The sequence below is a fragment of the Sarcophilus harrisii genome, chromosome 5 (genome assembly GCF_902635505.1).
Source record: "Sarcophilus harrisii chromosome 5, mSarHar1.11, whole genome shotgun sequence".
NCBI lineage: Eukaryota > Metazoa > Chordata > Mammalia > Dasyuromorphia > Dasyuridae > Sarcophilus > Sarcophilus harrisii.
In genome coordinates this window covers 207,384,870-207,398,671 of record NC_045430.1, presented here as the reverse complement: position 1 = coordinate 207,398,671, position 13,802 = coordinate 207,384,870, and the positions used below count along the sequence as shown (strand labels likewise).

At 32.7% G+C, this 13,802-nt stretch overlaps 1 protein-coding gene across 4 annotated transcripts in view; it reads left to right on the top strand.

Annotated features, from left to right (window-relative positions):
* Positions 1 to 13,802, top strand: part of LMBR1 (limb development membrane protein 1) — a 178,735-nt gene that overhangs the window by 105,714 nt on the left and 59,219 nt on the right. For all 4 annotated transcript variants that reach the window (XM_031939546.1, XM_031939545.1, XM_031939548.1 and 1 more), the window contains 2 exons: positions 11,393 to 11,519; positions 12,614 to 12,682. In XM_031939546.1, the coding sequence (XP_031795406.1) occupies positions 11,393 to 11,519; positions 12,614 to 12,682 (196 nt within the window). The remainder of the gene's footprint in view (positions 1 to 11,392; positions 11,520 to 12,613; positions 12,683 to 13,802) is intronic.

Genomic DNA, 13,802 nt, shown 5'->3' with positions numbered 1-13,802 from the left:
TTTCTTAGCTATATAACTGTCCTTTCTCCTTTGATATTCATTGAGTTACCATCTTTCAGAAGAGATTTTTCATCAAAAAGTACTCATTGAAATATATACATTTCATTTTCTGTAGGAAATAACTCTTAATAAGTTTAAAAATCAGAAATTCTTGAACTACTTTTATTCAAGATTCCATATTTGTAATTTTCTAAGCATTGAAAATTTAAATTATATGTTAGGAGTAAAATTGCTGGTAATAGGATGATAGATCATCAGCTTCTATCTAAAAGAGATTTTCCTCACTTTTTAAGATGAACAATAGAGACCTTCTTTCTCCGCCATGATGTTTTGCTACTTCAACTGTTGTTTGAAGGGTATTTCAGTGAGTTATCCTGACATCTGGTCCATCTTTTAGCTCACTGTATGCAAGAATGGAGTTGATCGGAAGCTTCCCCTTAGGGCTTTCCAGCTTCAGCTTCTGACTCCTAATGGAAAGATGAGCAGTAGGCAGATTTTTTTGTCTTTATGCTGACCTGCTGGTGATTAATGGTCATGATAAAAGCTCTTGCTATGCTTTTTATTAATTTCAACACAGTACTAGAACTAAAAGTTTATAAATCATAAGCAACATATTACAAAAACCAAGTAGTTCTTGGGCATTGAGTATCTTAATGATACCAAGAAAGGAAGTCATTTTATTCTTTGATTTTCAGCACTTAACTGAGTCAGATGGAACTGAATGCATTAATTTAACAAATTACCTTGATTATTTGTAGTCATCATGTCTTTTCTCAATTTTCTAAAGATAAAAATTCTGCTTGTTAGAAAAAAAGCTAAATAATTTTTTTCCCATCAACTGAACCCTATATATATAATATTTAGTTGCTGCTTTTATAGCTAACTACATAAAGGATCTTTGTTACTTGAAAAATACAGCTAATAAGAGAAAAAATCTCTTCCAACTCTGTATTTACAATTACTAGATATTTAAGAATTTTTCAGTTGTTAGAACAACCTTAAGTAACTCATAAGAGAAGTAAAAAGATACTTAGTAATTTTGATAGGTTTTGTAATGTTTTGTATAACAACTAAGGTTAGCAGTTGTTTTTATTTGGGTTTATAGCTGAAAGAATATCTTGTGCTTCTTTTAGATTCACTGTTCTTTGGGAGGACTATTTAGATGTGAAACATTGTGTTAAGGGAGTTCTTTGACTATTAAAATTCACTTCATGTAGCCAAGTTCTACCTTAATAAATACTTGTTGATTGACTCAGTTGATTTTCTGTTAATAAAGATTTCAGAAATTACTTTTTGTGATATCAGTATCCTACTGATAGTGGCTATGCTATACCTCATTTGAGTATGAGATTTGATTTTATAGTGTATGTGATGAAGAAGAAATTCTAAGATAAAATACTTTAAAGTATGCATTGAATTGTTTAACATTGAATGAGAAGGAGAATTTGTTAATTTATACCCCATCTTATTTTATTAGATAATGCTAAGTAACTTAAAAGTGAATTTTCAGTTGAATTTTATATAAAATTTTAGACTAGGCTATTGGTGATATACTGGGTCTCCTAAAAGACTTAGTGCAATTTTAAGTTGTACTAGATTCAAATGAGATTGGGATACCCTGTATAAAATGTTATAGGAAAAAAAACAAAGGAAAATGAGAAGAACTTCATTGAAATACAAAAAATCATGAAAGAAAACTTAGAAGAGACACCAACAGCTAGGGAGAACCATGAAGAAGTCCCACTTAAACTCTAACCAGTAATACATATACCCACTTGTACCTTTAGTCCCAGAGCTATCTCTATTGAGACAAGTTCTGCCTCTGGGGAGCAGGTATACAAGGAAGCACTCTCTCTCTTATGGGGCCCACTGTCAAGCTTTGTTCTTCCTAGTAGTGCCCTGTACTTACCTGTACTTACAGCTTGCCTAATTATTCTTGTCTTGTTACTCACACTGTTTAGTTTAGCTCCCTGCTTCTCAGCACCCAGACCCTTTGCTAATGCTCCAAACTCTTTATTTCCTGGTTTCCTAATTGTCTGGTCCTAATCCCTCAAACAAAAAGACTTCATTTGCTTATTGATCTTTGAGCTAACTGATTTTCCTGAACTCTGGTCCTTGCATGCTTGTCCTGACCTCTAATTACTAATTTCCCTGGCTTGCTGACTGTTTACCTACTATTTGCTCTTTTGCTGAAGTCCTGCTTGTTCTCTTGTCCATACTGTAATAAGAGAAATAGTTTGGATTACTTATACTAGGTACTTTCTAATGAGTTTTTGTTTTAGAACCTAGTATAAGAAAATAGGAGAATTAACTGGCTTGGCTGCTGTATGATTCAGTCATTTAACTTTTCTGGATCTTGGTTTTGTTTTGTTGAGCCAGTTGGATCTTTTTTTTTTTTTTTTTTAATCCTCCAGAATCCTGTAATTATCTATATTATGAAATAATATTTATTTAAGACATGACCTAGGACCTAAATTTCATTTCAGTTGGTTTAAATCTGTTATTTGTGTTTCCCTAAATACAAAATCCAACTCAGCAAGCATTTAAGTAAGTACTGTATACAAATTGGTTAACTAGTCAACAGACATTAGGCATCTACTACATGCCTGGCACTGTGCTAGATCTCTGGGATCATAATATGAAATAATTCTTACTCATAAAATTTACAGTTTATTGGGAGAGATAATATGAAATAAATATACATATATATATGTACATATATTATATATTTATATAAATTACATGTATATATTAAAGTGAATAAATTCATGTGTGTGTGGTTTATCACAGAGTTATTTGTGAAGGAGAGCATTAACCCTTGCTAGGTTTAGAAAAGGCATCATGCATAAGATGGTGCCTGAGTGCCATCTTGAAGGGAGAGGGACTCTGTGATAGAGGTAAGAAGGGATGGCTTCCCAGACCCGGGAACTCCCTGTCTTAGGGCTGGGGAAGGACATTACCCTCTTGGAGGTTGTAGAACTGCAGAGGGATGTAAGCATAGCACAAAGTAAGGTATCATTTCATTGGAGCAATGCCTGACTCAGATTGGATGATAGAGATTGGATTGGAGAACTACCTCCTCCTTTGAGCACACTTGGGTGGGGGGGAGGTGTCACCCCGGAAAGTAAAGATGGAACTAGACTGAGGTTGTACTATAGCTACTCGGGGAATGTTGGTAACATTTTGGTGGTTGAATTTTGTGCTGATGGCTTGGCAGGGGTCCTCAAACTACAGCTCGCGTGCCAGCTTCGGCAGCTAAGGATGTTTATCTCCCTCACTCAGGGCTATGAAGTTTCTTTATTTAAAGGCCCACAAAACAAAGTTTTTGTTTTTACTATAGTCTGGGACTCCAACAGTCTGAGGGACACTGAACTGGCCCCCTATTTAAAAAGTTTGAGGACCCCTGGTTAAGTTATAAGCTTTGCTTCCTGGGATTCTCCCTTCTCCCCTTTCTCCCAATTGTGAGCATAATTAATGGGATGGGCTCATCTGACCACCCTCCTTTTACTCTCACTTCTTTTGAGCCCCCTGACATAGGAAGCAACATAATTATGAAGGAATAGAAATGTGTTCATGTGACCAAGTATAGTCCAGGTTGGTTAGAATACAGGAAACATGAAAAGAAGTGGAAGGATAGCATGATCTGAAGCAAAAAGATGGTACAAGGTTGTGCAAGGCCTTATTCAATAAACAGCAGGAAAATGCTAAAGACTTTTGGGAGCTTATCTATGCTTAAGAATGATTGGTCTGGCAGTGACTCATAGGGCAAATTGGAGCCAGGAGAGAGTAGAGACTGGAAGATCTGTTGGAAGAATGTTGCTTTCTAGGTGGGTGCTAGAATAGTGCTAGTAGAACACAGAATGGATTGTGTAAAGGACAGCTAGGTGGCATAGTGCATAGAATATGGGTCTGGAGTCAAGAAGATTCCTCTTCTGAATTCAAAACTGGTATCTAGCTGTGTGATTCTGGGCAAGTCACTTCACCCTGCTTGTCTCAGTTTCCTCTTCTGTAAAATGAACTGGAGAAGGAAACCACTCCAATATCTTTGCCAAGAAAGTCCTAAGTGGACCCACTTGAAAGAATCATGTATGACTGAAAAAAACAACTGAACAACTCCAAATGAGGTAGAAGAGATAGAACTTGGTAACTGATTAGCAAGGTGAGGGGTGGGGGAAGAAAAAATGACCAAAGTTATAAATATTAAGAGAGAGAACGAATGCTGTTGAAATACTAAAGTCAGAGAAGATCACAGGCTAGGGAGAAGGATGTGGATCTCAGTTTGTGGTATGGTGAATTTAAGGTGTTGTAGCCACATTAAAATGTTTATGGGCAGTTTGAAGTAGTGCTAGAAATACAGATTTACTCTAAGTTATGTTACAATTGGTAGTGGAAACCATAGAAATGAATGAGGTTGCCAAAGGGAGAATGTAGAGATAGAAAAGAAGAGGACCAAGGTCAGAGCCTTGAAAAACACCCATGTGTTGTATTTTATGTGAAATGCGGAAATGTAGAATTCCCTTGAAATTATAGCTTGCAACTAATAGGACTCAAGAATGGCTGACATTTTTTATTGTAAGCCCTGCAATACTATTTCATATTTACTAGTGCTTAATGAAACTGAATTTAAAGAGACTACTTATGTTCAATTAAAGGGAGCATTTGTTTTTAAAAGTTGAAATTTCAGTGATGTCTAGAAAATGAATTTTTAGAAAATGGCTAATGAATTGTTCATGATTTAAAATATTTGAAAGATTGTTCATGATTTTTTAGGATATTTGTTGCTCTTATAGAAGTTACTAATGTTTTAATTTATAAAATCTTGTATTTAATAATATCTTAATATGGAACTTTTAGAGTTTGCAAAAAACTTTTAGAGTTTCTTTTATTTTCATTATCTTATTTGAGTCTGGCCATAATCCTGTGAGGTAGTGACTGTAGATATTATCCTGACTTTATAGATAAAGAAATTGAGTCCTGGGGAGTTTGAATGATTTACCCAAAGACACATAGCTCTTAAGACTTAATAACCAGTTATTTCTAGTCATGTGATCATGGGCTAATTACTCTATCAGCCTCAGTTTTCCCATCTACAAAACTCCTTAGTCTTCTGAAGCCCAAATGAGATAGATCAATCGATCTGTATCTGCATGCATATATTTGTTATATATAACCTTAATGATAATTAGTATTAAAATATTTTAATTGTATTAAAAGATCAGAATAAATAGTTTGAAGTGGCTACTAAAATGCCTAAAATGTTCTCCCTCTACCTCTTGGCTTTTATGGCTTCTTTTAAAGTCTTGGTGAAAATCTTACCTCTTATAAGAAACTTTTCCCTTTCCATTTCAATATTAGTGCCTTCCCTCTGAGATGACTCCCAGTTTATCTTGTCTATGTCTTAAATGTACATAGTTTTTAAATATTGTTCTCACCCATCCACTCCATTAGAACGTTGGTTTCTTCTAGATGGTAGTTATTTTTGCCTTACTTTGTATCTTCAGTTCTTAGCACAGTGCCTGACATATAATGAGTGCTTAATAAATAGTTGTTAACTTGACTTATTCTTTGGCTTCATTAATAGGAGAATATGATCCAACAAGGAGGGTGCAGCTGCATTTTGTATGAGTTGTATAGGGAGAATTATGCCCAAGTCTTAGAAACAATAACTACCTGGAGCAAAAGAAAGCTACTTAGAGTGAGAGGATGTAGCAACCAAATGCTAATGAACAAATAGGTTAATGCCTATGGACAAGAAAATTTGGCAGAATAAGAAGGCATGATAGGAAGCCTTCAATTATCTAAAGCTTAGTAATGTTGAAGATGTAGTAAATTTATTCTTTGTGGTTTCAAGTGGCATTTTAAAAAATTATTATTATAGCTTTTTATTTACAAAATGTATGCAAGGGTAATTTTTCAACATTGGCCCTTGCCAAACCTTCTGTTCAAAATTTTTTCCTCCTTCCCCCTACCCTCTCCCCTAGATGGCAGGTAGTCCAGTACTTGTTAAATATGTTAAAATATACAATTAAATCCAATGTATGTATACATATTCATACATTTATCTTGCTGCACAAGAAAAATCGGACCTAGAAAGAAAGAAAAAACCTGAGAAGGAAAACAAAAATGCAAGCAAATAATAACAGAAAAGAGTGGAAATGCTATATTGTGGACCACAGTCATTTCCCATTGTTTTCTCTCTGGGTGTAGCTTATTCTCTTTTTTACTAAACAATTGGAACTAGTTTGAATCATCTCATTGTTGAAGAGAGCCATGTCCATCAGAATTGATCATCATAGAATTTTGTTGTTGCCGTGTATAATGATCTGGTTCTGCTCATTTCATTCAGCATCAGTTCATGTAAGTCTCTCCAGGCTTCTCTGAAATTATCCTGTTGGTCATTTCTTACAGAACAGTAATATTCCATAATATTCATATATCTCAATTTATTCAGCCATTCTCCAATTGATGGGCATCCACTCAGTTTCCAAGCCACTACAAAAAGGGCTGCCAAGTGGCATTGTTTAAGACTTCTTAGGACTTTGGAGAATGGTACTTGCCATATTCATTATCAAATCAATCCTTTTGGGACTTCATTCTAGAGGATTCATTCTAAACATTATAGTTTCATGGCATGGAACTGAGAAATATTACAATTATATTGTAAGGAGTTAACATATCTCAAATTATTCCTATTTCTTAACCAGAAACCTCAAATTTACTAGTAATAGATCACACTAAAGAGGCATCTTTATCAATACTTGCTGAATAAAAACTTTTTCAGTATTAGTTGGGAGAAGTTATTTCATTTCTAATTGGGAGAACTTATTTCATTTCTAAAATTACTGGCCCATAGAAAATTGCTCCAAGATTTTAAGAAAAACTCTTTGAAAATTAAGTCATTGCAAATGTGGAAATGTGTTTTTAAAAATGTGTTAAAAATAGCATTTAAAGATGTATATAACCTGTGTCAAATTGCTTGCTGTCTTGGGAAGGGGGTAGGTAAAATAGGAAAAAATTGAAATATAAAAATCTTTTAAAAATTTTTTGGTTTTTTTTCTGGTTACACATATACATTAATTTTTTTTAAAAAACACATTTCTTTATGAATCATGTTGGGAGAGGAAAATCTGAACAAGAGGGAAAAACCACAAAAGAAAAAAATAGAAGGAAAAAAAGTGAACATAACATGTTAGTGAGGTGAAATTCAATATTTTTAATCATGTTTCTTAACTGTTTTCTGAATTTCAGCTTGTTTTATGTATTTTTATATATTAAGATTTAGCTAACATTTTTCCTGATCTCATTTAAAATAAAATTTTATTTATATAAATTAAAATTTTAAAATACATATGTTAAAATTCTGTCTAAATACTTATATCTTTAAGTGAAAATATTTAATCTTCTGAATAAAAATTAAGATTGTAGACAAAATTTTTTATTTTCCAAATGAAAATTCTAGCTAGGATTATATTATCTTTATATGAAATATATTAAGTGTTCTTTGTTCTTGGTAACTCTATGGGGATATCTAGGAAAATGCTTGGTGATTGAGATATCCCTTGGAAAAGAAGATGCTGTACTTTTCACCTGGGATGAAGGGTAGCAGAGAAGAAATAGAACTTGGTGGGGAAGTGATGGCTTTCTGTTATGGCAAATATCTTGTAGGATAGTTGAACTCTAGGTTGGTATATTAAAAAAAAGTGTTCATTTTATGGCACTATATAAATTTTATATTTGTATTTTTGATTTTAGAGAATTTTTGTCAGATATTAGAATTTGATATTATGGAATTGGTGATTTGTTATTTGTTTAAGGCATCTATTTTTGGTCTTTATTCATTTTAATTCCTTCTTGACCTTGCTGCTCAAATAATCTGTACCAACTTTGTCATCCATTCCATACTCCCAGGTCACAAATGTATCATGTGACCAAAAAGGAGATCTACATAGTATAGTGGCATTTCTAGATAGAGAGGTCCTGATTGTGTTTGTAGAAAAAGGAGGAAATTTAGAGGTCAATGCCAATATCAATGAGGTGGCTTATACCCCAAGCTTGAAGAATTTTCACTTGTAGCATCTAACCTAGCCTGCCAGAGGAATGATCAAGGCAGAAATCCTAGGCCAAAGGGGAACCCTTTGTTTCGTCTTATGGATCCAGAAGCATTCTTAAGGGGCTGATAGGAGTTTTTGTTCAGGTCCAAACTCAGGACAAAGACTTGGAGAGCTCAGACTGGGGAGAGTGGAAGGGAACAAGAATGAGATTGCTCTTGTTCAGACTACTTTGGGAATATGGGAAAACTTGCAGTTCTCAGTTGACACTGCTCTTGTGATCCTGAAATAATACAACACTCAATAAGAAAGAAGTAACGATCTGAATCCAGATTTCCCTTCCAAAAATGTGTAGATCTTTTATCAACTCTGATGTTAGGAAGTAGGCTGGAAGAATGAGCAAACAACACACAAACGGCCACCATCATAAGCTATTAGAGTGGCAGAAACATTTGACACAGAAAATAACTCTAAAGCATTTACAAGCAATTCTTCAGAGAAAAACAGTCTCGACACAGGCTTGTCTAGAATGCCCGATGAAGCAAAGGTTAAAAAAATAAGAATTTTAAAATGTTTTTAATAAATGACTTGTGAGTACTTAAGAAATTGAACAATAGAGAGCAATCAGAAAGAATTGGAAAGGTTGTTCAGTTTGGTACAAGAACTTGTTCCAAAATCTTACCTATGTAAGAAACTTCCTGAAAATTAGAATAGACAAAGTAGACCAATGATTGCATGATGTAATAAGAAATATTAAAACAAATGCTAATATATATACACATGTATATGTATATGTATCTAAGCATTTGTTTTAATATTTTTATTATTATATATCACACAACAATATAATATTATATTAATATATGTTATTATATATATATATATATATATATATATATATATATAAATAAATAAATTATCTCATAGGAAAAACAGCTGGCCTAAATGATTGAGGAGAAAAAAATTAAGTCGTTGGACTGTATAAACATCATGACCAAAAAAAGAACATACATGCCATATTTTAATAAATTTTACAAAGAAAATTTCCCAGATCTCTTAAAACATGAGAGCAAAGTGGATATAGAAAGAATATATCAGTTACTTCCTGAAAGAAACTCCAAAATTAAAACTACCAGGAATATCATAGTCAAAATTTAGAGCTAAAAGATCAGTGACACTTGGCCAGTAATATCAGTTGTGTGCTTTAATTTCTCTTATCTGTGAAAGGAACTGGAAATTGAGTGGATACCCATCAGTCAGGGAATGGCATATGAATATAATAGAATATTACTGTTCTATTAAAAATCATGAGCAGGTTGATTTCAGATAAAACCTGGAAAGGCTTACATGGACTGATGCTGAGTGAGGTGAACAGACCCAAGAGAACATTATTCACAGCAACAAGATTATGTGAGGGTCAATTGTGATAGACGTTGCTCTTTTTATCTATGAAGTTTTTCAGGTCAATTCCAATAGATTTATGATGGGAAGAGAGACTGAATGTGGAGCAAAGCAGAGTATTTTTACCTTTAGTTGTTTGTTTGCTCGTTTTCTTTCTTGTGTGTTTTTTCTTTTGATTTGATTTTTCTTGAGCAGTATGACAAATATGGAAATATGTTTAGAAAAATTGCACATGTTTAACCTATATTGGATTGCTTACTATCTAGGAGAGGGAGGAGGTAGAGATAAGGGAAGGAGAAAATTGTGGAACATAAGATTTTGCAAAGGTGAATGTTGAAAACTATCTTTGCATGTATTTGGAAAAAAAAAACCTTTGAAAATAAAATGTGCACATACAGTAAAATATACTTAGCTCCCATGGTTGTGAGTCTTAAATGTGATCAGTGTGTTAAAAACTTTGCCAATCTTAAAGCCTGCTATGTATATACCTGTTGTTAGTTGTGAGGACTGCGCTAGCACCCAGGACACCCCAGAATCAGCCGGAGTCAGGATAAGCAAAAGTCCTTAATCTTTATTCTCGGTTTCCAGACCCAGGATTGAACAGGATGGAAGCAGATTCTCTGCGACCGCCTTCCTCCTCGTCTACAGCAGAGAGTGTGTCTCTGGCTAGCTTTACTGCACCCCCTAGTCCCTCCTACAATCCTCTATATACCAATCATTGAGCCAATACAGGTAGTGGAAAGGACTATTTTCCAAGCATATGCCCATAGAGTATTGTCCAATCAGAAGTTAGCCTCCAGCGCTCAGCAGTCCCGATCTCAATGCATAGTTCCAGCCCTCTTTAGTTAGTAGTATTATTTCTCTTCTTTTATTTGCACTTATTAGGTGCCTAGGCCATAATAATAGTTCTAATTGTGTACCTTATCATTTTGGTTTCACTCCTTCAAAAACTGGAAAAAAAACTTTTTTCCAAGACTCTTGAATAAAGAAATTTCAACTCAGTTATTAATAAATTCTACCTACTTAAAAACATATTGCTTTATAATTTATAACAAACTAGACTATAAACTTAATTATTAGGAGTAAGTATTACAGTTTAAAATGCTTATATTGGTCTTAAAATTTTGATGTTCTTTCAGTCTTCTGGCATCATTTTTCAGATTGTGTAATAAAATACTTTCTCTTAGTTTTGTTTTATTTTCTTCTTATTTTGATGGCTAGATCTCAGTTTTAAATTACAGCATCTTGATCTTCAAAATTAGTTCTATATTAAAATAATTATAATTATACACATACACACACATATATATACATATGACAATTACAATAAAGTAATGCTCCCATTATTGTGAATTAGTTAATGTCATGTACAGTGCAGAGAAAGGATGATGTAATCTATAAAACTAATGTAATAGCAGTATAGAAATAAAATGAGCAGTTCTTTAGTTGTACACTTGAGGGCTCTGTAGACTGTGAGGAGTATACATTACTAATTACAATGGGAAATTCTATTCTTAAGTGATACATGGTACCTAAATTGTGTTTAATGCTGGCTAAGTTGTTTGGCTACATGCCATAATTGACCTTCCATTCCCTTGATTGAAATCATAGATAAAAATGTGCTAATATCCTTTCTTAGCTGAAAGTGTTAAGTAATCCATCTTTAAAAATGACTTTGCAAAATTATGTTATAAAAATGTTTTTATGGAATCTTGAGATTAATGAGGAATGTATTTTATTTCTAAGTTTAAGGTGATTGTATTTCCCATGGGTTTAAAAGGAAAAATCAACTAGAGAATCCTTAAGAGATGTAAGCACTTAAGATTTTTTTCCTCTGCAGTAAAGGAACATCTTTTCCTCTGTAAAGAATTATTCTGCAGTTTTAAATTAACTTAATAGATAGAAAAAGATATTTAAAATTTTATTCTGATTATACTTTTCAGGGAATCAGAGCACGGATTTTGGAAACTGTTGTTATGCTGATTCTTCTTGCATTGCTTATTCTTGGAATAGTATGGGTAGCATCTGCTCTCATTGACAATGATGCTGCCAGTATGGAATCTCTGTATGGTAAGAATTTATTTCTTTTAAATAACTTCTCAGTGGCAGGTCACCATTTTATATACTTTTACATTCTTCTAATATGTTTTAATCAGCACTTGAAAATGATTTCCAGCATAGTTTATTCATGTGTCTACCACATACTTAATATCACTGCTGATTGTTGAAGTACCCTTCCAGGATGTTTTGATCATAGCCTTTTGTTTCTAAGATGCCACAAAAGTATTTCCTCTGTAAAGTTTTACAAAAATTTTCTGTTTTCTAAATCCTTTTACTCTATTGTTAGTAAGATAAAGTCCTTAATTTGGTCCATTCTGTCTTTTAGTCTTACATCCCATTACTCTCTTCATTCCAGTGCTGCTTTGGAGCATTGGCACAAACTCTGTAACCTTTCTCTTCCTTCTTCCAGATTCCTGCTCGCAGTGAATGTGCTTTTCCTCAGATTACTGTATATTTACATATCTGTAAAATCATTGAGTTAGGGCTGTAAAGCCCTAACTTCAGAAAGCCATCTAACCAAATTTTGTCCTTTTGCATTGTGGGAAACAAAGGCCCAGGGAAATGAAGGGATTCACCTAAAGACCTTCAAGTAGCCCAGTGGATAGAGTACTAGGTTTGGAATTAGAAAGGCTTACATTTAAATGAAGTCTTAGACACTTAATATCTGTATGACCCGAGTAAGACACTTAACCTCTTTTTAAAATTTTTTTTTTCTCATTTGTAAAATAGGGATAATAACAGCACCTCTCAAGGTGGTTGTGAGGATAGCTAATATTTGTAATGTCCTTTGCAAACCTTAAAGTGCTATATAAATAGTAATGATTTTATTAACTAGTGGTACTATTTTAACCTAGGTCCAGATTTCATAGCCAATTTTCTTTCTATTATGTTACATATTGTATGTATCAGTGTAATATAAATTTGGTGAAGATTTTGTTTTTGTCTTTTTATCTCACCAACATAGTGTCTTACATATAGTTGACACTTAACAAATTTTGATTGAGTTGAATTAATTTCATCAGATTTAAATAACTTTTTAATGTTTAATATCTTAACATGTATATACAATATTTAATGCATATGTTAAAATATTTTTGTTACAGATCTCTGGGAATTCTACCTACCTTATTTATATTCCTGTATATCATTAATGGGATGTTTATTACTTCTTTGTAAGTATTCTTCTGATTAGTGGAAGTCAGGTTTTATTAACAAACTCCATCAGCCCATATCCTAAGACTCAAATTTAATAGAGATTTCCAGGAACTTGTGATTCCAGGAACTTGTCATTTTTTTGAGATCAGATTTTCTTACTTTTCTAGGTTTCGACTATTTTTTTTATTAATTGCATTTTCTTTCAAGAATCCATTAAATTATGTTTCTCATATATCTAATAGCGTTCATTTTAAAAATAAACTTCAAAAAGAAGGATTGTTGATATTTGGGAACTTTGATATAAGTTGGTCTTTTTGCTATTTTAGTAGCTAAAAAATATAGAGCTAAAATACAAAATAAATTATTCTATTTCATATTAGTTAAAACAAAATTTAAGAATATTGAGTTAAAACATATATACACACTAAACATGTATATGTATGCAACATTGGAAAACTTGCAATTTGGAAGACATCTGTCTTATTGTATATATACATAATTTAAGAGTTAAAAAATGTAGTTTCCATTTGCTGCTGGTTCCTCAGTATTCTAGTCTGATAAATCACTTTACTTGCATGGTATTTGCTTTCTTCTCTGTCTAGCTTTAGGTGTATAGCAATAGCTATTTTCTTTCATTGTGTAGAGTCAAATCTTGATGTAAGCTTTGAATTGTGTCTATATCATTGTCTTCTTTTAGCCCTGAATCTGTTACCTCCCATCTATTTCACTCTACCTTCCTGAGCATTCATTTAGCTTTTCTTGACCCTGCTAAGATTACTTTTATTAAATAGAGATTTTTTTCCTTTGAAGTAGTAATATTTTGCAATATTTCTATCAGTTCTTTCCATTCTCTATACTATATCCAAATGAGCAATAATTTTCATTTGAAATTGCTATCTAGTAAGAAATTTGGCTAGCTACCAGCTTTTCTCATATTTTATATAGTTTTATATGTAAATGTAAAAAAATTACCATTTTATAAGTTCATATATGTATTTCAGAATTTTATGTAGCTTAGTCTTTTTAGTACATTTAGTATTAATACAATTGCAATTATATTACTTAAAAGAAATGAATAAATAAAATCATTCCTATTTTTAAAATATTAAATTCTGTCTTATTGCTACTTGCCAGAAT